This window comes from Macaca fascicularis, chromosome 12 (assembly GCF_037993035.2).
Source record: "Macaca fascicularis isolate 582-1 chromosome 12, T2T-MFA8v1.1".
In the NCBI taxonomy this organism is placed as follows: domain Eukaryota; kingdom Metazoa; phylum Chordata; class Mammalia; order Primates; family Cercopithecidae; genus Macaca; species Macaca fascicularis.
Window position 1 is genome coordinate 55702343 of NC_088386.1, and position 26646 is coordinate 55728988.

At 39.3% G+C, this 26646-nt stretch overlaps 1 protein-coding gene across 27 annotated transcripts in view; it reads right to left on the reverse strand.

Moving 5' to 3' along the window:
* Positions 1 to 2986: 2986 nt before the first annotated feature.
* The window catches only part of RBMS1 (RNA binding motif single stranded interacting protein 1), a 219220-nt gene continuing 195560 nt past the window's right edge, over positions 2987 to 26646 (reverse strand). For 7 of the 27 annotated variants that reach the window (XM_074009272.1, XM_005573294.5, XM_074009282.1 and 4 more), the window contains 9 exons: positions 17782 to 17888; positions 15810 to 15859; positions 15584 to 15677; positions 13048 to 13095; positions 12101 to 12151; positions 9319 to 9429; positions 8080 to 8160; positions 6413 to 6497; positions 2987 to 5599 (listed from right to left, as the gene is read on the reverse strand). In XM_074009272.1, coding sequence (XP_073865373.1) covers positions 6420 to 6497; positions 8080 to 8160; positions 9319 to 9429; positions 12101 to 12151; positions 13048 to 13095; positions 15584 to 15677; positions 15810 to 15859; positions 17782 to 17888 — 620 coding nt within the window. In that variant the 3' untranslated portion in view covers positions 2987 to 5599; positions 6413 to 6419. Of the gene's footprint in view, positions 5600 to 6412; positions 6498 to 8079; positions 8161 to 9318; positions 9430 to 12100; positions 12152 to 13047; positions 13096 to 15583; positions 15678 to 15809; positions 15860 to 17772; positions 17889 to 26646 lie in introns of all 27 variants that reach the window. The other 20 variants (XM_005573292.5, XM_005573291.5, XM_045367159.3 and 17 more) reach the window with 3 other exon arrangements.

Sequence of the window (26646 nt, forward strand, 5' to 3'; positions counted from 1 at the left end):
TGTCATTATCTTCATTTTAAAATGACTTCATATTATCTTGCATGTCTTTAGCATAACCACTGTCATTTAAAAAATAAAGCAACATAGGGATTTACACTGGCTACAAGTTCTAAGAATTGTGGTATGTCTGAGAAGTCAAAAAGGAAACCATTTCATCTGTAATAGTAAGATCCGGCAGGGCAGGGGAGACAGGTGAAGCCCCAAGTTCTCCCTCCGGTTTTGGGTTTTATCCTGAGTCAACTGTGGTACATCTGGAAGGGGAGTTGATGATGTGGAGTGACCAGGGCTGACGAGGAAGAGTTAAAGCTGGAAGGAATGCTCAACCCACAGAAGAGCAGAAACATGGAGTCACGTTTCCACACTTGAAGTATGACTGACTGACTCTGTGGCATCCTGGTTGGCAGCACTAGGGCCAGTAACTGGGAATTTCAAAGTCACAATTTGGACTCCTCTGCAAATAAGTTTGAGAGCTGTTCCCTAAAGACACCTGATGCCTTGTGAGGCAGGCAGTACCTGGTCCCCCAAGGTGTTCAAGTAGGGCAAGTGGCTTCAAGGATACTAGAGGATAGGCAATCCCTGCAGTCTGGTTTATGGTCTGGGTCTTGTGTGAGCACTGGAATAGCCTAAATCAAATCTTAAGTCTCTCAGAGTCGCATAAAAAAATCGTATTATTTAATTCAAAGCCACGTTTTCAATTCTGAGCAGCCCAGAGACCTGCCATCACTTGCTCGTGCCGAGTCACGTGGTGTGGCAAGGCGCGTGGTTTCCTCCCTAGCCGCCCCCAGCTTCCCCGAACCTTCAAAGTCACATTTCAGTCACTCCCCATCTGACCAACAAAGCTCACAATGAGGGCGCTGCCAGCACAGGCGACAGCCTGCGCTCCAGTCTGAGGAGGAACCCCAAATTCAAGACCCCTGTGACCCAGCCTGTGTGCCCCGAGAGGCTAAACCTCAGCTCAGGGGCTTCCCGATGTCGGCCGCCGCGGGTCTGGGTTTCCGGCCTGTAGAGCTCGCGTCTGACGGCTGAGAAACAAAACGCCCTCCCTCTAGCGGCTCAAGCGCACACACTCTCTTGCCCTCCGCAGCCCCCGAGCGAGTCACCGGAGACTCTCTGGAGCCATTTCGCGGGGCTGGAATTCCTTCGCCCGGCGGAGCTCGGCGCGCACCCCTCAGCTGTGCCGAGGACCCTGCACCCGGGGCGCCCCGCGGCCACGTGACCGCCATCTGGCTCTCGGCCTGGACTGAGGGGGCTGAGCTCATCGCGTTGCTATTCGAGGGGCAGAGACTGCCTGGCCTTCCTCAAACCCTGAGCTCCCGGCTCTCCTCCCTCCCCCACCTACTTGACATCTCAGGCTTTTTGTGGAAGCGGCAGGGCGGTTGAGAGGTCGGTGACCTTTGCCCCAGTGGCGCTGGCTCTTTTCCTTTTTGGCTACCCTAATGGAATGAGGATATAATCAGTCATATCTTAACATTCACTGAGCCCCGGCTCAGGCTGGGAGGCACTGCCTTTTTCCTAGTGAATTTTAAATCAGTATTTGTGGGATTTAAGCTCCAGCGGACAAACCTAGAGCCACTGGCCATGAAAGGTGTGGCAGTGAGGTGAAAAACGGGGCTTCCCCCTCCACTCCCTGGCTTTCCTCATCCCAGCCCAAGGGGGGGGGCGGAATACGTAGACCACAGAGCATTAGCCACACCCTCTTTCCTCCAACCCCAGAATTCCACGTCAGTCTCAGAGCTTTCAGCTAGGTGGGGTTTATCCCCAAAGGTGCCACAACCCCTCTAGTTGTATGGGAGCGGTAACTGTGAACCACCATCGCTGGCTCGATCCTCCCTTTTCCGTGGATTGGTGCTCCTGAGTGTGTTTACCAGTTTCAGTACGTAACACAGCCAGACGGAGGGCCGCGGGCTTCAGCGGCGAGAAGCTACAAAAATAAGGTGAACAAAATGGAAGGTGCCCAGCAGCCTGAATTCCGTTTCTTTCTTACCTTTGGTCATAGGAAGGGCCACTTAGGTGTGTGGCTGGAACGCCAAGTGAGACCAGAGCTTACATTCTTAGCAGCCTGGGTTTGTCTCAAGAGGCCATGCTTCTCTCCTCCCTGACGTCTTGCTCTCGGAAGCACCAGTTAGCATCAGAGGAATGAGTTTCCTTCTCTCAAACAGCCATCAACTACCAGCGCTTTCTTGGCTCCGGCAAGTTAAGTGCTGACCCCTCCCTTATCTAACTCACCCCACACACCATCCAGATGGCAGGGGAGGCACCCAGAAATGGAGTTGGACTGCATGTTTTCCCTGTCCACTCTTTTTATCATCATGACAGAGCCACTGGACACCAGGAAATAAATACTGAACCACCACACTAAAACATTTACTCCACTTTGGGCAGAAGGAGCCTATTTTGCATAGTAAGTGCCTCCTATAAAGCAGTCAAGTGAGGGAAAGAGGAGTTCTTGCTCCTCCGTGAATGCTGCATGGGAGCCTCCAATTGGGAACAGCTGAACAGGTAGCTCTGAAAGAGGACCGTGGTCATAAACGCATAGATAAGACCATCCCGAGGTTCTTGCCCACATGCTTCCTTACCACAGGTGGGAGGGCTGCTGCTAGGCAGTCTTCCTTGCTGAGCATTGACAAGCAATGAAATAGTTGAGGGGTAGCAGCAAGAAAGGAGGAAGAAAAAGGGTCTGGTTCTTTGGTCTTTAAGAACAGACCACTAGAGGTGTATTTTGGGATGGATATTTGCCGGGCGGACCGTTGACGTGCTGAGTTGACGGTTGACGTCTCTGGTCATCACACAGATTTAAATAACCAGCAAAAGGGGGTTGGAATGGTTTTTCCAATTCTTTTCAAGGAAATGTATTTTGAGGATATATTGAATCTGACATAACTTTCAACTCACTTTCAAACTAATCTACTGAGCTGAAGAGAGAGATCAGAAATGAAACGAAATTCTGATATACTTAATCTACTTAAAAAAATTGACAGGAAAAATAAAATTTCAGATGTTTTTTATTCAAAGGTTCTCAAAAGAAATAAAACAGAAAAGCTAACAATCTGATCAAATGTACAGTTCAAAAATGTCTTTTGGCGTTTAACAACAAGTCCTAGGAAAGAAAACTACAGAGTTATCTTGAACCGGACAAATAAGTTACCACTGGCAAGTCTGTGGCACTAGTAAAACAAAAATAAAAAATTAACTCTCTTGATCATATAGATATCTCTATGAAAATCTTTTTTTTTCAATCTGTACAAAAGGTCTTTCTTCATAAATTAATTTTTTTTATAATTTAATGGCTGTCTACTATGTGATGTTTAACTGATCTTTTTTTATGTACAGAGGTTATGTTTCCCAAATCTTACCCAGACGAGTATGGCACTTAGTTCAGACATTTCTAGCAGCAGATTTCCCCTCCCCTCTAACCGAGCTATCAAATTTCTGTCTTAACTAATGCAAAAATATCAAGTAGTGAGAGACCCAGGTTTATAACTGTACTAGGTACACAGAGGGTGCTGCGTTCAGTCTGGACTTTCACAAAGCAGTAATATTCCAGGGAGCATAGAACCAATAATACCACAACTTTAAAAAAATGAAACAAAAACAAAAACAAAAACACATTTCTCTTATGACTATGTAATTTTCACTAGAATCTACACTTCTCAGAGCAGCAAGGACTTTTGAAACTATGAAATGTCACTGACATCTATCATCAAATACAAGCATAAAATTTAAGAACTAAAAAATACTTGAAAGAAACAACTGCTTAGCCCTAGCTCCTGAGCTAGGAGGATTTGGTCTGTGGAAACAGGGAGGGCCAGCAACCTGTCCCAGCACAAAAGAAAATAGACTCTGAGGTAGATAACTGATCATACACAGCTGACCAGACAAGTACACAGTTTTGGAAGACAACTTAATTTACCATTGCTTTTAAAACATATGCAATTGCCTTAATAAAAGAGCTTTAATAACAGTGAATTATCTTATATGTACTAAAGTAGAAATAACTGTGTATTTATGAATCAGGAATTTCATAGTTTCAAAATTGGTTTTCTTTACACTTGAACACTTGTAGTGATGACGTAAAGTGTGGCACTGCTTGGATCCAAATCTTCCTTCATGCTTTTTTGTTTGTGTGTGTCCATACATCAATTAAAATTATAAAACCTAAATGCAAAGGTACAAAAAAGGCACATTCTCCTAACCGCAAACTGGTCCGGCAAAAATAAAGAGCACAGAAGATGTGATGCTGAGACAAGTTGGAGCTACTGGTTACTGGCTCTTCGGTCTTTGGTGAAGTTACCTTTAAAAGTGCCAAGTCATTTTTATTTTTCAAATTTACCTAATAGAGAGAGAGAGAGAGAGAGCTAGTAGCCAATCGTTTTGCTTCTATTCGTATCTCAGCTTATGTTTGAAGATAAATCCTTACTTTTAGCTTTTGCCACTTGGTTGCAATAGCAACATGTTTCGGTTTGCCAGATTTCAGGCATAATTCTCATTCTAAAGCACTATCATTAGTATAAAGGAAGGACAAAACATTCAGTGACTCCCCTCCCCCACCCCCCGTCCCCAACCCCAACACTACCTACACTAAATCTAGTACATCAAGTTAGTTTTTTTTTTTTTCCTGAAAAAAGGCAAAAAAGACTTTACATTGCATCATACAGCAGATATCCTAAATCAGTCAAACTATCAGAGGAAACTGTTGGCATACAGCCTTACAAACAATTTACCCTAATAAAAGTTCCCCAGTCAGAAAATGTGTTTCACACAAAACATTTTTCCCTTCTTGCATTTCACTACCTTACACATTATGTGAAAAATCATTAAAAACACCTACTACATATTTAAAAAAGCCAAAATTTCAGCAACTTTTATTGACTACCTTTTAAAAGCCCTATGCTGCTGTTTTACAAGGCATAATAGACCAGCTCATTTGGTCAAAGCATTCTACATCATTAGTTTGAACTAACTTTTACTGAAACAGCTACAGCATCAAAAGAGTTAAGGCAAATTGGAATTCATAGAAAAGGATAAGACACTTCACACTACGTTGAAAGAAAGACAGAAAGCTAAGAAAAGAGACACTGACGGCAACACTGAATTACAGCAACACTCGCACTGCAAGCACAGAACACCATGGGTGAAGTCGGACTATTTAAACTTCAGAAAGCCCATTTCATACAGCTGGAAAAAAAAAACACAAATTAAACACAAAATGAACAAAACCACAAAAATCCGGTCATGCACTTGGATAAGTCTTCATGGTCTTTGTGCATACCCAGAAAATTGAAGTTTTCTTTTTTTTTTTTCTTTTTTCTTTTTTTTTTTGCATCATAACATTTGATAAAAATCTTTTGTTTTTGTTTTTTGTTTTTGTTTTTTTACTAAAATAAACCTGTTCGGGGGAACAGCTACTAGATGAATTTAAGGGTTTTATGCACCTTATAGAACTTATAGCAAAAATAGTTTTAGTTGATTTCATTATAAATAACGTTTTCAAGAACCTGTGCAAAACTGTCAATAATTTCCTAAAGCACAATTGATCAGAAAAATCCATGATTGTTCAGCCTTCACACCCTTCTTCATGTAAGAACACCTTTCTATACATCTGGAAGAGAAAAATAAAAGACAAATGCTTTTGTAGATTTGGTGTGATACACTACAGAGCTTTGTAATCTGTTTCTTGTTTTAAAGAGATACGTGTTTGAAAAAGGCTATGCTCCTCACTGGTGGTAGACTGATAAATGCAAACTCTGGAACTGATGGTTACTTTCAATGCCTGTCACATCCAGGACTTGCAAAATACTTTATTTAATTTAGAGCCAAATTCATGTGGGTTTCTAAAGAGTGACTTTATGAAATCAAAAATACTATTATCACCAGGGCAATCCAGAAACCAGGGTATTCTAAGTTCTACACAGCTATTTTATTACAGTCTGCATGGTAAAGTGAAAAGTTTGGAATTTGTGGTTCAAGTAAGAGCTGGAAATACAATCTTTCAATCTAAGGATATTGACATTTATCTAAATTCATAATCAAGATGTTGCTAAACTTGTAATGCTAGATTAAGCAACATCTTATGCTATGGGTCCTCTGGTTTCTGAGTATTAAAGTAATATAGGATACTTGTATTATAGGACAATTTTGGTACTTGGTGTTCTCTGATGTTACAGATTTTTATTTTTTTCTTTTTAGTGGGGAGAGTAGTTATACATTTGGCTTTAGTATAAAGTATTCTTTTTAGACAAAATGATTAATCTTAAATTCATAAAATCACTGATTGTAATATTTCAACAAGACTGGATGCCTGGGCCATGATTAAAGCAGCATGATAAAATCTGAGTTATCTCAATCACCATTTTGATTTAAAAAAAAGCCCCATAGCTTGAGCCCCCCAGTTACGGAGACCCTTCCCTCATACCTCACAGTTACTTATTGGGTTGAAAGGTATACGGAGAATGGTCATTAGATGTCTCCACAGCCACCTGCTGTTGACCACTTGCCTCCTACAACAAACAAGGCAGAATGGATGAGACACGTTAGTGAAAAAACCTCAGTTCTGCTACTTAGGCCTGACTGAATCCAACAGTACCTTAAAAACAGTTACTCTTTAAAGTAAATTTCTTCACATCATGCAGAGCTTTCAAGGTTAATCATTTCCCTAAGCAGCTGGCATGTCTAATAGACCCAAAGTACCTCCCATCCAAATGTTTATGACTTTCCTATTTTTATCAAGCTACAGTGTATCAAACAAATCTCTTACCCTTTTATCCCCTGGGGACAGATGTGATTTGGAATTCAGTATTTTCAGATTTTATAATCTGAAATGTGGTATGCATATGCTGTATATCACATAATGTCTCCAGTAGGGTCTAGGGCAGCACCTCATAAGCAAACATATTAATAGTTCTACACTGGAAGCCATGAATGAAGCAGCACAGTTAAGTGGGATCAAGATTTTGTCTCATCTCAGTTCAAGTTGGGTTTTGCGATAGGTCAGGTTTTATGCTAAAGTAGTTACAAAGATAATTTTTATTTTCAGATTTCTTTTTGGGTTTCAGACTGAAGATAAGGAATTGTAGGCTCTGGTAATTGTGGTTGTCAGTAACTGCACAAACAGAAGTAAAATACTACTACCACCACCTCCAACAACTACTGCTACTACTACTACTACTGCTACTACTATCACCACCACTACCACCACCACCAACTCCACCAACAGGCCAGAGTCCTACGATCCTTTCCCGGAACTGGAACCTTTGGGATCTGCCTAATGGGCAAGATCAACTGGATTGATACATTTCCTTGAAATTTTAAGGATATTTAGCAGGAAAATGCTACGTTTTTCTCTTTAACCGTAATTTAAATGCTAGACTTCTTTCTTCCATATCAGTACCTTCCATAACAAGAACAGTTATCTAGCCATACTAACAGCCTCTGTAAAAAACAGGTATGGTTTCTTCTTCATCCCTGGAGCAGTTTCAAAACAGTTTTCTCTTTTGCACTAAGTTTCTTAACTACAACTGATTTCTTTTCATCATTATTAATTATCATGGATATGATCTTTAGTACTGGGACTGCAAACTCCAGTCTTATTGTGTCTGTAGTATCATTTTCTAAGAGACAAGACAGAACCTCCGATGGGTATGAAAGACACTATAAGCTTAGAAAATATTTCTGGGAGTCTTAGAGGTGTGGCCTGGATGTTGTTACCCTAATTTGTCATGATCGTAGCTCACTGCAGTCGCGAACTCCAGGGCTCAAGGTTTCTTTCTGCCTCATACTCCTGAGTAGCTGGGACTACATGTCCATGCCACCATGTCTGGCCAATTTTAAAACAATTTTATTTTTTGTAGAGATGGGATCTTGCTGTGTTGCCCAGGCTAGTCTCTAACTCCTGACCACAAGCAATCCTCCCTCCTCAGCCTTCCAAAATGTTGGACTTACAGGCATGATCTACCACATCTGGCTAAATGCAATTCTTTATCCAAATATTTGACGTCTGGTAGATTTTTCTGAGTTCTATTTAATTTACCCATTTCTGAAACAACTTATAGCCAGAATGGTCACTGGATGGTCTCTACCAACCTCAACAGGAACCGCTGTCGTCTGCATGTGTGCATACTGTGGCAAGTAGGCTCCTTGCATAGCTGATGTTGCAGGCATGTACTAGAAAGAAGAATGAGATCAGAATGGGCAATGGTAAACTGCAAAATTTGGAGTACTTAGGGGAATTGTGAGATGGATATAATGTATTTGGAAATCTCAAAGAAGAAATTTAAATGGGCTACCGCAAAGCTTAAATAGTGCATATAAATATGTCATATGGAAGGCAAACTGTTTTCTACTTTTTGAATCTGCTAAACTAAAAATTCCACATTTCTTTGGATTTGCTAACAAAGATAAAAAAGTTTATCATGGGTGAAGATAAAAAAGTTTGTCACTCTCAAGAATTCAGTATCATTAATGTGTGATTTTAGAAGATCTCTCCTCAAAGGACCTCATTATTTTCTAGCAGCCCCCTAAACTAGTACCTAGTATTGTTTCTACAGGTGGAGCCCATCCACAGGGGTAAATGACTTATTAGACCTCTAACAGGTCACTGCATTAGGCAGCAAAGCCCGGCTTTTCTGACACTGACAGTCATTCTCTCCCAAAGGCAGGAGAAATTTCTAGTCAATCTCATTGGATATGTGTGGCCCTGGCTTAGCCTTCACAAGAAATGGCTGTGGGTTTTGAATATATGAGGGGAAAACGCACCACCCTTTGTTCTTTTAAGCCACTACAGAATACAGGCTAAATTAAAATCCTTTAGCCATCTTACCAGCAAAATGCTAAGCATCAAACCTGGAAGCTGATCTGGTGCCAGCTCAACCTTATTACCCAAAGGAGTCCCCTGGACTTTGGTGAAATATTTCAATATTAAGATCATGATTCAATGCTCCCAAACTCCATAAAAGAAGAAATAAGCGAGAAATAATTTCCTGCTTTTACCATCTTTTGTTACTTTGTCTTTTGCTTCATGACATTGCCACAGGGACAGTGGTACTAGTTATATAAATGACAATAGTCATAAAAGGCTAGATGTGGCCATGTGTGGGTGCTATATTCTTGTAAAGGAGACATACCCAGAGAATAGACTTTCGAGTTCATCAATTAATCAAGAAATAGCTGAGTATTTACTTTATGGAAGGTCATGTGGAGGGAAGAGAGGGGATTAGACATAATCTGTTATCATAGAGCCTGTCATTTGATAGGGAAGATACAGGCTGCATTAATTTACCCTCCTCTGTTTACAGAGACACATGATACTAATTTGCCACCTACTGTTCCAGTGCTGCCTAGTGACAGATGACTCATCTGCTGGGCCAGAGGGCTGATCATCGATGCGGGCTGTAGTGACATGGTGTGCTCCATTGAGGGAGTTAACACGGCACCCTGGGAAGTTGGAGACAAGAGCAAAATTAGACAAACTGAGGCAAGAGTCAAGATCCTGTAATTACCTTTTGCAAAGGAAATACCTTAGTTTGTTTAAGAATGTGAAGCAAAAACAAGCTCCCTCAATCTTGCAAATGGCATCATAAACAGTTTCCTAAAAATCTTCTAAATTGCTCTTCCTGAGAGTTTTGTAAGAGCATTAGGGGAAATGATATCTTGGCATTCACTTCACAACAATCCCTGTGTTAAAGCCACTGGTCCCTCCTTTCCCTCCCTTTCCCTTCACTTCCTGTAACTGGAAGCAAGCTAGTCCAGCAGGAGGAGCTATCATAGGAAAAACAAACTGATTATCACTGCCTGTCTAGGGTTACAAAATGCTTTCTTAAAAAAAAAAACTGGAAAAAAAGGCAGTTGATGTTTTCTCCAGTCACAAAACAATGTATTATATTTAATAAGATCAGTACAGTATTTTGTTTAATAATGTTCTATCCAGATAATCGTTTGGTTCAACATCAGGTTGTTAGGATTGAGAGTACATTTCTTCATTCACTCAGTGTTTCTCAGAACTTTAAGTTACACTTTGGTGCCTGGGAGGGAAGACAATTAGGATATGAATAATAATCTGAGTCCAGAATCTTTTATTTCATTTGAAAAAATGTTGGTCATTAAAATCACATTAAATATATTCAAGAAAATAGGAGGGAAAAAAATCGCTTCTAACTCAGCCAGTCTAATACAACCACTGTTAGCAATGTCAGGGTACTACTGCCAGATTCTAGCCTCTGTGTGTTTCTGTACAGGTTCAATCAGAGCGCATCAACAATTTCATATCCTAGGTTTTTGCTCTTAACTTAGCATTCTATTCTAACCATTCACCTAGCTTATTGAAAAATTATCATTATTATCATTTTTTAAATGGTTACACTGATTGTATAAACCAAAATTTAATGAACTCTTTATTTTTGGACTTTTTGCAATCACCTCATTATCTGAGAATGCAAGTATTCTGACATGCTCTGTAACTACTAACATATGTTTTGGTATCACTGTACCTGGCATCCCTTAAATACAACTGTTATTTATTGATAATTAGATAGACAATCTAGGACAGATTTAGGTGTACAGGCACTTTAATTCTGATTTAAATCAGGCAGTGTAAAGCTGGGTGGGGAAGGGTAATGAATCCTCAGATAGCAACCTTCTGCGTACATTCCTAATGTCTCCTCAAAGATGTTAAGCTCAGATACGTGCAGTCTTTTTCTCAAATGTTGCCAAAAAGAAAAAAAGATATAGATGTGGGTCAGAGATAATGTTTGTCCTTAATACATTCTGTTAGATTTTTTTTTTTTTTTAACATGCATCATCAAAAAGCATGTGGTAACACGGAAATGACTCAGAAGCCTAGAAGACGGTGGAGGAGCTTCCTGCTCTTTTTTCTCATTCATTGGCACCATCTGTAATAGGAAGTCCTCAAACTCAAAGTAGATTGATTTCCAAGCATTCCAAAATAGGGTAGCATGGAGTATCAGGGATATAGATTGCTACGGGCATGTGTGGATCAGTGCATGTATATTATGTACACATGTACAGGTAAGTGTGGGTTTGAAGATGTGTCTATGTATGTGCACATGTATAGATCTATATGTATGTGCATATATCACACAAAACATATACATATATCAGAAAGCGCCTCTCCTATGTCATCACCTAAACATGCTTTATCTGCTTCTTAAAAGTCATCTCAGCAATTTCTCATTCAGAACCTGTTATCCCTGGATTGCTATTTCATACACATGGTCTTACGTTGCAGTATCCACTTTAAAAGGTATCCCAAGACAAATTGCTGTCTGAACATAAGGCCAAGAATAGAGTTCTTTTTCTAAGCAACCAAATCTGTTTTTATTTTACACATATTGTGAACCATATTGCTTACCAGGATTCCCATTTTGCATCAGTTACTAGAAAGCTTAGAGCCAAATTTGTGATTTTCTCATGTGAGCATGCAGGTAACTGTGTTGGACATCCTTAGCCTTATTGTAACTTTGTTCTCCATATGTATTTTTCAATTTTCAAACCCTTCTTCCACAAACTAGATATTCCACAAACTAGATCTTATGTGTCTTTGAAAAACACATGAAATACACTATATAATAAGGTAAAGTATAACTCACTCAATAAAAAAAGTGATATATATGAATGCTCACGTGATTAAGAAATCACATTTGTTATTTACCAAATAATGTGCTACCACTTTAGTGTTTATAATCTCCATAGAAAGGATAAGTAACACTGATGAAAATCTTATCTTGGTTTTGAACTTTATATCTGCATTAAACAGAATGTAAAAAATGAGAGCAGTTTTATCCCAAGTACTATTAAAAATGTAGCCTCTCAACTGAATGATCTCTAAAGAGCTGGTATGAATAAGAAAATGGTGCCCTGCCTCAAATATGATACATTTTAAGTTCTTATAGAAAATTTAACTTAATAATCTTCTACCAAGTTGTTTTACGACAAGGATGAGAAGTTTTATAATGAATTTGTACACTCTCGTATTCCATGTTTAAAATTTCCCAAATCCTATACCACCCTTGGCAAATGGTTTTAACCCAGAGAGAATATACACATAACTTACTTGTAAAATACAAAGTCATTAAGATGAAAAACTTACAGGGTGCTGTAGAATATATGGTTGAGGTTGCATCCAAGAAGGACTTTGCACCTAGAAAAGGGAGGATTTTGAAAGAAATATTGATTTTCATTGTAAAGCTTACCTATTTCTTTAGAACTCTTTTTAATCATGTTAAAAATCTACAGAAAGAAAACAAGGAAACAATACTATCAATGATTAAAAAGATTAAGGCAGTTAGAATTCTTGGCAAACTGGTCACTCTGAATAGGATGAAATGATTATTCAGAAACAATTTCTATTTGCCCACTCAAGAAGTAATTGTTGAGTATCAGGCAACAAAGAGAAAAAGGCGAAAAAGACATGGGCCCCACCCCCAAGAAATTTACTATCTATGCAAGGGAGATAAACACAACTCAAATAAAGAGTGAAAAGTGTTAACAATCAAGGTATGAACTAGGTGCTTTAGAATTACACATGAATGACAATTAATTCCAGCACATCTTATTAGAAGTTAACCCTTAAAGTATGTGCTTATTTAATACAAATAACGAAATTCAATTTCTCTTTGATACCTAGGACATTAGTTTTAGAAATCTTGTATTGTGGTCAACAATTTCTAGTTAGTGCAGAAAATAAAAATCTGAAATTCAGATTAAGGAAATTAAACTTCAGTAACTAGATTTTGACATCTACAGTCAAATGGGCATCCACACAGTAGACCCTCTGAATTGAGAAATAAAGATGTGAGAGTCAGGTTTTGTGGCAGGAAAGAAAGCATGTGTAGTCTGCCACTCAAAAGAAAAACATATCAGCCCATTTCTTGATGCCCAGAGCTTTCCAGAGTCTATGTAATTTTATAATAAGTTCCAGTTTCCAATTCTTAACAACAAAACCCTCCTGCATTTTTTCCCCCTATTGTTAACTGCAGAGGTTCAACAGAGAGGATATGGGGAAGAGTCATGGGGGAAGAATGTATTGTGATTTACCTTGATAGCAGAGCCCCGATACTTGTTTTCTCTGGTTTCCTTTGCCACCTAAGGCAGACCAAAGTTAAGTGCTTCTGCCTTGTTAACATTTCAGTTATCTGGACTGTAGCCTTTCCCCATTGGGGTTGGTGGTTTCTTGCAGCTGCCAATTTCTCAAATCCAATTGCATAAGCTTATGGTGGTTTAGTGGAGAAAGGCCCACTCCAACACGAGTGCAGGGCCCTCACTGGATATATGATGGGAAGGCAAACAACTCCCTACAGACCCTAATTTGGGCCAGATGCCCCCATTTTTTATATGCTTCAGTGGTCTTAATAATCTAATAGCTTATAGCATTACAGAATTAGGGAGGTATGACATCTAATTTTCTTTCTTAAGCAGCAAATCAGCTGCTGTCAATTTCTATTCCTCAATTTTCTAATTATAAAATGGGAATAATAATGTTTTGTAAACTCTTTACTATTGGTTCTTAACCTCTTTAGGGTCATGGAGCCCTCTGAAAACCTAATTAGGGAAATAGAACATTTTTCCCCACTTAATTGCACATACACAAGCAACATTTTGCAAACAACTTAAGGAGTCACAGACAACTTAAAGCTCATCCACTGACCCTACTAGGCCCTGAACTTATGGAGTTAAAAATCAGTCTTAGAGGCTATGGCACTGAGTGTCAGGCAATGCAATGCAATTCCTATATATCTTAGAGAAATACAGAATGCCCAGGAGAGGAAATAAGGCCTTTGAAATATGTTGTTTCCAGTTAGCTATATCAAATCTATTACTGACACTGATCTCCTAATTTTTATTGTACAAAATAGTTCTGTGGCCAAAATGCACACTGGTTTTATATTAAAGAGGGAAAAAGAGGTGTTGGAGAAATGTGTTAATAGCTGTAATATCTATAGCAACATAAATTCAAATTAATACTTATAATCTTTCATTTGCCTAAGAATAACTTACACTTGCCCCTATTTTTAGTAACATATAAATGACAGAGGTTTCCAAGTTCAGACAGTTAAGAAAGACTACCTTTTCATACCAGGCACAGGAATTGTTTATTAGGGAAGTGCACTAGAGCAGATCTCACCGAGTCTTATACAGTCAAGGAAAGGATAGGAATCCTGAATCCAAAACAACTAAAGAGGCATTAAATTAGTCAATACTACACCCAGCAGAATGAAGCATCAGAATAAGTAACATAAGAACCCAGAGAGAATAAAGAAAAGAAAATGAGTGATAACTCAGGGAAAGCAGGCTGTAAGAGCTTAGAAGCTTAGGAGACTGTGAATGATAATGTCAACCTTCAGTTTTAGTGCATGATAATGTCAACCTTCAGTTTTAGTGCACCTAATTACTTCCATTATTCAAAACCATTTTTATGTTTTTAGACAGAATTAGTTATATGACATTGCTTATTTTGGCCAATTCATTATTTAAAAGTATAACGAATATACCCTTATTATCAGCCACCTAATCCTGCATATTAATAATAATCATAGCTAACATTAACTGAGTGATAATGATATGCGAGGTCCTCGGCTGGGCTCTTTATACAGTCTCATTTGGTTTTTATAATTCTCTCAAGACTATGAGATAGAAACTATTATTATCCCCATTTTAAAGATGAGGAAACTGAGGCTTATAGAAGTTAAAATAACACAACTATTAGATTACATATTGTAGTCCCCTAACCCCAGAAATTAGGACTACAACATCTAATTGTTTTAAAATCAATAATACACAAAAATTTAGTCACACAGGACCCCGACGGTCAACAAAAGGAAACTCTGCTCCCACATGTCTGCAATTGAACTCCATTATAAGGTTCCTATCTTGGGCCCAGGCAGTAACCCTGTTAGAGGTTTTCTGACACAGGAGGAGAAATGCATGTACACTACTGGCTTCATGGCGGACAGGAGCTACCTTTGCATTCAAATCAAATCAAATCAAATCTTGAAATACAAGGCACTTCAAGAGTTTTTGTTTCTAAGTTGGGAATTCCTTTTAAGGTAAAGCCTCCCATGTAATAACCTAAACAGGAAGTCCCCTTTTTGCTTTTATATTTTTGCCTCAAATGTCAGCTGCATTGCTCACTTAATGCTACCTACTAGAGACACATCTTTGTGTATTACCATGTTTACTTGTTCTTTTATCAGTTCCTGCTGACGAATAAACAAAAGCAAGGGTACACACCTACTTTGTATTACATCTAATGGCAATTATCTTAACTTTCCATTTTTGGGAAACATGGTGTCCAAAAGCAGGGCTCCATGGTGAAGGAAGTGTTTGGGTTCATTGCAATTCCAAAATGCTGTGATTCCAAGGACTGACCACTGACAACCATTTTCCTTTGCTTTACATTCTCCTATACATAATAAATCACCCTGCCAAATACAAAGCAGCTCATACTAAATTGGGCTGCATAATATTTGACTCAAATTTCATAAATGCTCAAAATTTTAAGACACATAAAAATGTAGCAGAGATTCATGGTCCACAAGTGGTTATACTGCTGACGAATCCTAGAGGTACAAACCTGGTAGGCAGATACAGGAGATGCAATATAGGGTGTAATAGAAGTTTGAGTGATCATTCGGTTTGTAGCAATACTGTATGGTGAAGGATAAAATCTAGAACAAACACAAAAGCCTTTATTAAGTAATCCTTTAAATAGAATAATTCATGGAACAAATGTCTAATATTTTCCACCTTCACATTTTCATTTTCCCTCAAGCCAGTATGGATTTATCTTAATGACATACCCGTTCTGTATAGCAGCTGTAGTTGGGTCGTAAGTAAGTGTCATTCCAGCCTATGGGAAAGAGAAAGAAATATGAACATTTATCTAGAAAGGCATGAATTAAAAATTCTATTTCTAGCCAGGTGTGGTGGTGTGTGCCTGTAGTCTCAGCTGCTGGGGATGCTGAGGTGGGAAGATCCCTTGAAGCCCAGGAGTTCAAGGCTGTAGTTAGCTATGATTACATCACTGCACTCCAGCCTGGGCAACAGAAGGAGACCCCTGTCTCTTAAAAAAAGTGGGGGGTGGAATTTGTACTTAGAGTCTAACAGCATTTGTTAAAATTGGGAGTTTCTGTTAGTCAAAATAACTATAAATATGATAATTAATCTCTGGACCTGCACTGTCCCATATGATAGTCATGAGCCACACGCAGATATTTAAAACTACATGAAAAATCGATCTCTCTAGCATACTAGCTACATTTCAAGTGCTCAGAGAGCCACCTGGGGCTGGTGGCTGTTATTGGACAGTGCAGATTCTAGAACATTTTCCCTAGACATTCTTGGATCAATGTATTATTGTTTTAAAATAATAATTCATGGAAAGTCAATAGATGGAAATGGAAGTCCAACATTTTATTAGGAAATTAAGGGTTTTAATTAAAAAAGAAAACTATTCAAAAGAGAGGTTAAAAAAACCTCAACTCAATGATAAATGTACTATTTATATATACATATTCATATTATTATTTAGGATAACTTCTAAATATTATAAATATAAACCCCTCTAAGAAACCATGACATAAGAAACCCCTCTAAAAAACCATGCCAGCCTGGGCAACATAGTTAGATCCTATCTCTAAAAAAAATTTTAAAAATTAGGCCGAGCACGGTGGCTCACACCTGTAATCCCAGCACTTTGGAAGGCCGAGGTGGGTGGACCACGAGGCCAGGAGACCAAGACCATCCTGACTAAAATGGTGAAACCCCGTCTCTACTAAAAATACAAAAAATTAGCTGGGTGTGATGGCAGGCGCCTGTAGTCCCAGCTACTCGGAAGGCTGAGGCAGGAGAATGGCGTGAACCCAGGAGGCGGAGCTTGCAGTGAGCCAAGATCGTGCCACTGCAATCCAGCCTTGGTGACAGAGCAAGACTCTGTCTCAAAAAAAAAAAATTAAAAAATTAGCCAGGAGTGGTGGCATGTCCCTGTGGTCCCAGCTACACAGGAGGCTGAGGTGGGAGGACTGCTTGAGCACAGGAGTTTGAGGTTGCAGTGAGCTATGACCATACCACTGGACTCCAGCCTGGGCAACGGAGACCATGTTTCTTCCTTTTTTTTTTTTTTTTTTTTTTTTGAGATGGAGTCTCACTCTGTTGCCCAGGCGTGAGTGCAGTAGCATTATCTCGGAACATGGCAGCCTCTCTCTCCCAGGTTCCAGCGATTCTCCTGTCTCGCCTTCCAGGTAGCTGGGATTACAGGCATGCACCACCATGCAGAGCTAAGTCTTGTATTTTTAGTAGAGATGGGGTTTCACCATGTTGGCCAGGCTGATCTCTAACTCCTGATCTCAGGTGATCTGCCCGCCTTGGCCTTTCAACGTGCTGGGATTACAGGTGTGAGCCACCGTGCCCAGCCTAGAGACCCTGTTTCTGAAAAAAACCCAAAAACCAAAAAAACCCCCCAAATCACTTGTGTTTTTCTTACGGCAATTTAGAATGCTCTTGTACTTCATATGTAGCTAGCTGGTAAACACAGCTGTTTCCACCACCTATTGGTCCATCTGCAGAATCACTCTGTTATCACCATATATAATGAAAAGAATTTTAATTTGACATCATTTGAATTATAATGTACCAAAAGGAAGATTTAATCCTGGCACCTATTTCAGAAGTGTGCAGCCAAGTCAAGATGCCTTTTTGTGTTACTTTTCATGTGGGCATTCAAGATCACACACCCCCCCACTAAAGTTTCAAGAAAGGACTTACAAGTCTCACCTCTCCTTCTCTATGCCATGGTCTTCCATTAGGGATGTATTTGTTTGGGTTCTGTCTCTTTTTCTGTCCTCCATCAGCAAACTTACACAATAAAGGTTCTGTGGGGGCTAAGTAAACAGAGAAAAATAAAATGAAACCACAATATGTGTATGTGGATGACAAAATGTATTACAAAAATAGGAATAGTGTTCATGCTGTAAGAAAGTTCATACGACACTTTAAGGCAAAAGTAGTTCACTTAGACCTTTGTAAAACTGTCCACGGTAAAAAATATAGTGCAGAAAAACACACTAGTTATTATTTCTGAACATTTAAAGAACTATTCGGAGGAAGCAAAGGAATCTTTCAATTCACTTTCATGTTTAAGAGCAGGCACATTTCTTTTGGTTTTGGGCCCTCTCCAATTCCACCTCTGGACTGTCACCAAAATAATCTTCAAATGTCAATAGGATTGTGCCATCCTCCCCTCTCCCAACTTAAAATGGTCCCTTAGCTTCCCATTATAATTCCTAAGAGGGACCCTTCACTTCTCCCAGTAGAAAACAAGCCGCCACTACACTGCACACACACGTATTTTTATTCACAATTTGTAACAATTGGTGAGTATGGTGACTTGTTTCGTGTCTGCTTCCCCTTCTAGACGATAAGCCCCATGGGGGCAGTAACCCTGTTTTGTCTATCACTGTATCCCCAGTGCCTAAGTGTCTGGACTTTGTAGTTGCTTATTACATCTTGGTTCCATCAATGAATGAATAGAAATAGGTCTCACATGTTCATTTTTGGGATACGTCAGTGAAGACGACTATTGTGAGAAAGCTAAAAATACTTGTCCACTCTATTTAAAGGTAGTCTTTAATCATACAAATGGGTATTGCTTTACTATATATCACTATATATAGATATGTATATATTACTTATTACTTATATATTACTATATATCTATATATTTATATAAATCCTTCTTACAGAATCCGTGAGGCCAACACAGAAAAGCAGATGATGTAGAGGCTATTTTCAAGGATATATACTCATTAGAGTTAAAAAAAAAAAAGAAAAAAAGTCTACAGACAGCGTAATAGGGTACCAGTGACTTTTCCTTTTCTTTGCTTTTCTGCAATGGAAATAGCAGTGTATTCCCGAAAGTTGGGCATTTTTCCGTGTTTCTAGTTAAGGTAATAAAGGCAATCACACCTTCCTGTCTGGTTCCCACATTCTGTCCTTTGTCTACTGTAGAACCATGATTACTACTTTCAAGTTCTGTTTCAAAGTTAAATAACCATGAAGAGAAAAATATTACTTGTGGAAAATTTACTCCTTTCTCCTGTGCCTCTTATTATCCTAATTCATCTCTTATTTTATTTCACGATTACCCACCCACTAATGATAGGGTGGAAGCAGTAGTGTCTTTCAACACTTCTCTGCCAAAAAACAAAACAAAACCAAACAAAAAGCCCAACTGTAACTCCTTCTTGGTGAACTGTCTGGGCTGCTGCCTGGCACTCCTTTCTTTTTTCCCTGGTGTGAACCACTCTAGAGGGATGGGTTGGAATGCCAACTCACTTCTGAATGACAACTGGGCTATGGGTATGAAGAGTCAGGAACAAAAATCTTAGGTGTCTGGTGAGACTATCAGCAAGCCTTGGCCCAGATCTAGAGAGGTTTATCCACTGACATTTGAGGTTGTAAGATGTTGACTCCACACAATCTCGTAGAGCAAGAGAGAAGATAATAAATTCGGTGGTGCTGGCACATAGTGGGTCTTCTCTGAAAAGAGGTGCTTTTATCTAGAGAGTTTATGAAAACTAGGTTCTAGACTGAAATGTAACTTTTTTTTTTTTAAAGAAGTTACTTGGCTCAGCAAGTGATCCCAACTGGCTGTTCTTCTCCATTAGCATAATTTCTTTCAGGCTGGACTCATTTTAGAAGTTCAGTGCAGGCCACCTAAACAGGCAGGTGTGAATAAAAGCAGGTAAGCAGCCAGACCCTGGTGCCCGCCTAACCTCAACATGTGCTGAATGACCAAGTGTCCCTATCTGTGGATAAGGTGTTTCTAACACATTTTCCTTCATCTAGACTCCGGCCTGTCAAAGAAAAATAAATCTCAGGTGACAATAAAGCCTGCTAAAAGTGCGTAACAATGAGGTAAACATCAAGGCAGTGATGACATGTTTGCAAATAGATCATTTAAAATAAACAAATGGAAGAGGATATAGCTGCATCTTTCAAAAAACAAATTATATTTACTACATGATTCTATGCTGTCATTAAGCTATTTTTTCCCCTCCAAAAGCAAAAAGGGAAGCAGTTACAACAGTTTGTATACTGGCAGGCATTCCATATCTTAGGAAAACAAGCTTTTAAAGAATTATAGCCAGTAAAAATGACAAATTTCTGAGACAGTTGCTGGCTGCTTGTTTCAGGAAAATGGGAGTACCTCAATATTTCATGTGAAGCAATATACAATTCTAACTCTTTTAAATTCTCTTTGGTCTATTTAACCACCAACATTTTAACTCAGTGTCCACTATGTGCCAAGTACACAAGAGTTGGGGATCCAGTGGTAGATAAAATAGGGCCCTTGCCTCCTTGGGGCTTGCAGTTTAATGGAGAAGAGAGTGTATCTAATCTCATGAAAACCCATTTAGTCATTTATGGAACACAGCATTGTTTTTAGAGGTATTTGTTTTCAATAAAAATGCTATCCAGAAGCAAAATACTTTTGATGCAGAAACAGCTGTACTTCTTTGACAACTGCTGTTCTATTTACTTGAATGACATTATTAGAAACAGCTTCTCCCTATAAGTTCTTAATGTTTTATTCATTACAAAGATTGTCCATGTGCCCTAGGAAAGCAAATTACATGAAGATTTAAGAAATTTTTAGGTAGTTTAGGTGACAAAAGGGCCTGATTTATTGTAATTGATATGTGGTCTTACGATGTTGAGCAAGGGTTAGGTGATCTCAGTTAGATTTTTGGGTAGGAAAAACAAAACACACAGATGTCACGACCCACTTATTTTTAAGTGTGTGTGAGCTTGTTACAAAATGACAGATCCTCATTTGGCCAGCATCTCCTGTGGCTTCTACCAAACCAGCAGTAGTCCCTAGTTTGCCTTATGGAACCAAATATACAGGTTCCAGGTTGAAGAATCAGGAGATCCTACGTGATGGTAGCTTGTTCTATAGAGCGGACCTTTCAGCTGAACTCCAGTTGTTTTTTACAAGGGAGAGATACTGGAAGACTGACATGCAGAAAAGGAAGCGCCATAAATACTAGTCATATGACTTTTAGTGATAGGTAAGTTTGGCCGAATTAACGTAAAAATTGATATGTAACTGTCAATCTTCTATATGCATGATTACTTTTCCAGATTAGCAACTTTTTACCTCATTCTGTAAAGCAGTGATTACAAACAATTCTGACAAATGTTTTTGTGATTTAAGATGTATTCCTGTATTAAAGTACTATAAAAATTATATAACCTACCCTTAAATCAACTGATTTTGCCAAATATGCAGAGCATTCTAGGTTAAATTTCCCCTTAATTAGTTGTGATCTTTTGGGTTTGTAAAGGGATTCTCATTCTCATTACCCAAAACTAAAGAGTTATTTTCCTGTTCATCAGAACCAACAGGAACATGCATCTCCAACAGCTTGACAACTGCAGTGTTACCTTGAGCATTTGTTAAAGGCCCCAGGCAACACTGCAATGCAAACACTGATCTAATATTTTCTGGCATCTCTTAAGAGCCATCGAAGGTAATCATGTTACTGGATTCTCCAAAGTGCTCTCAACAGAGCTTTGAGAGTGGGATGGTCTCTTACACAAGCTTGGTTTTGTGGTACTAACAATCCTTCCCAAGAGACTGTGAGCTCCATGCATAAGGCTCAGGCTGACTTGCTGCCCATCTCCACAGAGTATTTTCCTTACCGATCTTCTGAAACTTAACTATACAGTGATTTGTGCTCCAATGTCTTTCCTTGATATTTGCACTAAAAAATCACTTCTAGAATGCCGGCTTTGAGTAAGCACTGTAGCTCATGATGAGATCTGCAAGTCCTCCTCACTTATCAAACAGCTTGGAAGGACTTGGAGCTCTCTAGAGTTTGTAACAGAATGGATCTTTTCCTCAGCAGGTTCTAATGAAGGTCTTCTCCATGCTTTTCCCTGTCAGATGCTGACAGCAGTTAACAGCTGGAGAAACTGCCACTTCCAAACTTCTTTCTAGTTATGCTGTATTTTATCCTAATCAAAAAACTGTAAAATGTAAACTGCCCTTGATAGAAGCTTCTCCATCCACTGTGGAAAACTAGTTCACTCAGCAACTGTAATTAGCTTTCTTTCTGATAATGTTGGCTACTTTCAACATTCCTCAACTCACAAAATGCAACGAACTAGCTGCTGCTTTTAAAACATTTCAATAAGGATCCAATAAATATTATCTATTTTTTATGGGCACAACATCGTTTCCTGTTTTAGCCCTCTCCTTTTCTAACTGAATTCTGCTGACCTACTCAACCAGTAGGAAGAGCCACAGCTTTTCTCTGTGGACATTCTTCCTCCCATGGCTGTTTTGGTTTCTCCTCCTCCCCTGTGCCTTAGGTAGTGTTTCTATCTTCAACCCAGTTTGAGGAGAGAGTAACATTTGTAATATCGTCATGTTACAATCATGTTACCTGATTATATATAGTCATGCTTTGCTCCTGCTGGGTTTGAGTTTTCTTCTTATTGAAATTCTCCTTCACCTTACTTCCCAACCCATCAAGGAAGAGTTGTGTATCAGTAAAACAATGATTTCACAGTATTAAAGTCATGTTAAATACAAAACAAAAACTCCATACCTCCCATGACTCCAATAAACATTTTAATTTTCTGTATTTACTACTTTTCTAAGTCTATGTAGAGCCATTTATTTTTCACATTTGCAATGATAGGTCCTTTCCTTCTACCATTTATGTTGTGGGTCCTTCCCTGTCTTATTTAATGGTGACATAGTATTTTATTTGCATAGTTTATTATTGTAACTAACACCGCAGGAACATCTGTGTGTGGATCTTAATCTTTTTTAATTCCAGAGTCAACTGCTATAGTGGTAGGTGTACTGTATGGTGGTATTCTAACCAGTATTCTAACTGGCTCATAATTAGTCTCCAAGGGTTAAAAATTCTGCTTTTGTATTCTCTAGCTAGTGACTCCAGGAAAGTTATTCAATGTCTCTGGTCTCATAATCTCTGAAATGGGGATGATAATAGTGCCCACTTCAAAAGATTGTTATAGTTAACATAACAAGTGTTTAGAACAGCTAGTGTTCTTACTACTGTGGCAACAGGGGGAGCCCAAAGTTTTGAATTACGGCTCCTCCTCGTTTTCGAATTAAGAAAAATTCTCAGGAGAGGGACACTTCTGGTTCAGAAGGTCTAAGCACTTGGGGACTGGCTTGTTATCCATGGGATTTGATTCTGAGAGACTTAAGGAGCTGGCTAGAGTTGCTGCCTTGGCTTCTCATAGAATGAAGAAGTGTTGAAGTTATAGTTAAGGATAAAGTTACTGGTGAATGCCTTTTAGAAAACTGTTACACAATAACACCTACAACTTCTACCCAAGAGCCTTGTGCTTTAATAAAATCTTACTCCACTATTTATTCCTCACTGGCAGAACCTGATAGTGAAAGGGTGTAAAACACTGATTTGTGAGGCTGGCTGTAGGCTGGGTGTGATCGATGGTGATAATTGTTGGAAGGCAGCCTCACCATAAGCCTGGCATGGGGCTAGAACACCGCTACATCTCAGGTTGTGGGCCCCTGTCACTTTTTAAAAACTAGTCTACTCCTCCTCAGTAGGAATGAATTTGAATTCTGGATCTGCAAGACTGCCCTCGCCCCACGGGCCACCCAGGCCTGTTCCAGTGCTTTTGCTGTCACGACAATTCTTCTTAAGAGTATAGCCCTTGAAAGGTACAGCTCATGATGCTGTGTGAGTTCAGATCCAGTTCTGTTGTATGTACTGGGTGAGGAGGATGTGACTGCACATCCTGAAGGTACCAGGGACATTGCACATGTCTTCAAGTATTTCTTTTGTCCTAGAGCTACCAAAATTTTCTGTTTTTACAGAGTAACAATGCTTAAGAGAAATATTAAGGGAACAAAATGGGCAATAAAAACCTCTGAAAAATCTCCAGGCCTTTTACTAGAGTCATAATTTTCCCTCTAAACATTATCTTTTCTGCTACTTGGCATACAACAATGCCCTCCTAACATCACTATACACACAGAGTTATGATTTTGTGGGCAAGAGCGGTTTTCAAGCCCCACTGGACACATAACCAATTGGAAAAGTCAGAGTAACACAGAAAGCAGATGTAAAACAAGCTGAAATCTTTGGAGGGAGTCTGCCAGCAGATACATATGCACTTCATTGGGGCTCCTCTGTGACAAGATGAAGCTGTGAGCGATGTGGCAGAATGATAACAGTGCAACACTGAGAATCTAACAGGCACTCCGTGCCCTTAGCACACAGGGACTTATTCACACTCCATTAATGTCATGGAGAGGTTCAGAAAGAGAGATGGGAAATCACACTGTCTCTTGCAGCACTGAACACACTGTTAGCCTTTGTCTTTGAGAGGTGGTGGTGGTGGTGGTGGGGGAGAGGCGTTTGTCCAGGCAGTCAGGGCGCCAGAGCTGTTCTCAGCTCTAGGATGGTTCCAGCCCACATGCCATACGCATTAGTCTTCTCAAAGACTGTACTCTCTTCCAGGAAGGTCCTAGGAGAGCATTTTTAGACAAACCACTGAATCATGATCATGTGTTTCAGTGTTTTTGCCTGAGGCATGTCTCCTAATTTGGACACTGGTTCTAGATAACTAAAACTTCCCATCTCTGTTTCTAACATTCATTGTGTAGAAAACTGCCACCATAGTATTTCTGCATAATGGAATTTTTTATCAAGCAAGTATTAAGTGGTTGTTGAAAACCTCTATGGAATTCACCTAGACTGTGTCACGAAGAAGCCATGGGTTCTTTTACCCTGGATGGGGACCTTCCAAGTAAATGTGACTTACTACAAACAAGCCACCTCCAATATTTCAGGAAAAAATGCAGGACTGGGTGGGGAAAGACGGAAGGAAAAGCCACATAAGCAATTATTTTTTTTCCCCCAACAAACTATAATATACATTTAAAGAAACATCTGCTATAAGATAAAGCCTCTTTTAAAATATAGTGACATCAGACACAAAATCACAAGATTTTAAAAGAGCATTACAGAAAGCAGACCGCACTAGAAATTGTGATGTGGTACATTAGATTTTTACAAAACTGTAACCATATGCTATATTACGTGCCATGCCCCAGGCCAGAGTGGGACACGGCTGGCATAGGGGACCCAGCCATGCCACCTGGGTATGGAAAGAATATGTTGGCAGGAGGGCAGGCAGTATAGAAGTGACAGCTCATGTGCATAGCTGCCTTCCTCCTGCTTAGCCATCTAGAGACTTCCTTAAGAGTGTCACAGTTAGGATGAGTTCATTGTTCAGTTTGTTCATTTTAAGAAAGTATCTTTCGGGAATTGTGTCTAATGTGGTTTTCTTTTCTGTACTTGGCTCCAATGTCATGGGCAAACTGCCAGCCATGCAAGAATCCAAGTACTCTGACAGGAATCATCCTAGATAATTCTGCTTATGCCAGCTAAACAACTTGCATCATTAAATAAACCGTCTTCTGACCGTATTTATGAAATGTTATGTCTACCTAGCAATGAGACTACATTATGCAAACATTCAAGTGGAGGCTCATTCAACTGACCCCTGCCTGACAATATTTTTGTTTTTTATCTGGTTCTCCTGATAATAATCATATGCCCTCCACAGAGAAACTGATATTATGATGTAGCCATTCAGGGGATATGAAGAAAGAACAGTATCTAATACACAAACTAGTATTCAAAAGAATTCTGGAGTCACCATGTAAACAAACAAAAAAACCAAAAAACAAAAAAAAAAAAAGAAAGGAAGAAAATCCAGAGAAGTTGAAAACTCTTTCACATTCTTTGTGGGTTTTCAAGTCTACTGAGTACTTGTTTTTTGGGAAAACCTGAATTCACTATGACAGTGTGCTTCCAAGTCTGGCAATATACATTTAAAATTCATGCCTAAAGGCAATTTAACCTCCTGTGCAAAAAGGTGGTATCCAAAAAGGCCCTCAACATAGCAATGATTCTTGGGAGGAGCTCTGCATGAAAAATGCTCTTAGAAACCCGTTGGTAACTTCTGGTGGTAGGGTGATGCACAAGCTCCCTGAGTCCAGCACAAAATTAAAAAGAAAACATGGCTCCTGCCCCCAAAGAACATGTAATCTAATTGTCAACCAAGACTTATACGCTAAAAGATCATTACACATTCAAAATGGCACAAAACTAAGTGCTAATTCAGAACAAAGAGAACAGCTTGACTGAAAAACTGTACCCCTGCAGTAATGCTCTCAATGTAGAAGGAACTCATCTGTTTCTTATGTTCCATTTGCAACTTGGCACAGCTTGGAAGAAACTACTTTCTACTAGCTAAAGGTGAAGAGGATCCTACGGTCATTTACATGTGGTTTAGAAATCTAGGGCTTTTGTTTCCCTTGAATGGATGACCAATAGTCTGCAAACCCCCTTCAAAGAAAACACCAATGACAAAACCATGAAGTTCTTTAGAGAAAAAAAGAGAATGTCTAATCTTGATCTGTGACAGCCTGAGATCTACTTTACTCGAGGAACTGAAGATCTTTTGTTGTTATTAATTTAGCAAACCATTCCTTCAACATGGAAGATCTTATCTTAGACTGATACACCATCAAAACAAAAGTGGCCTACATGTTTTTCC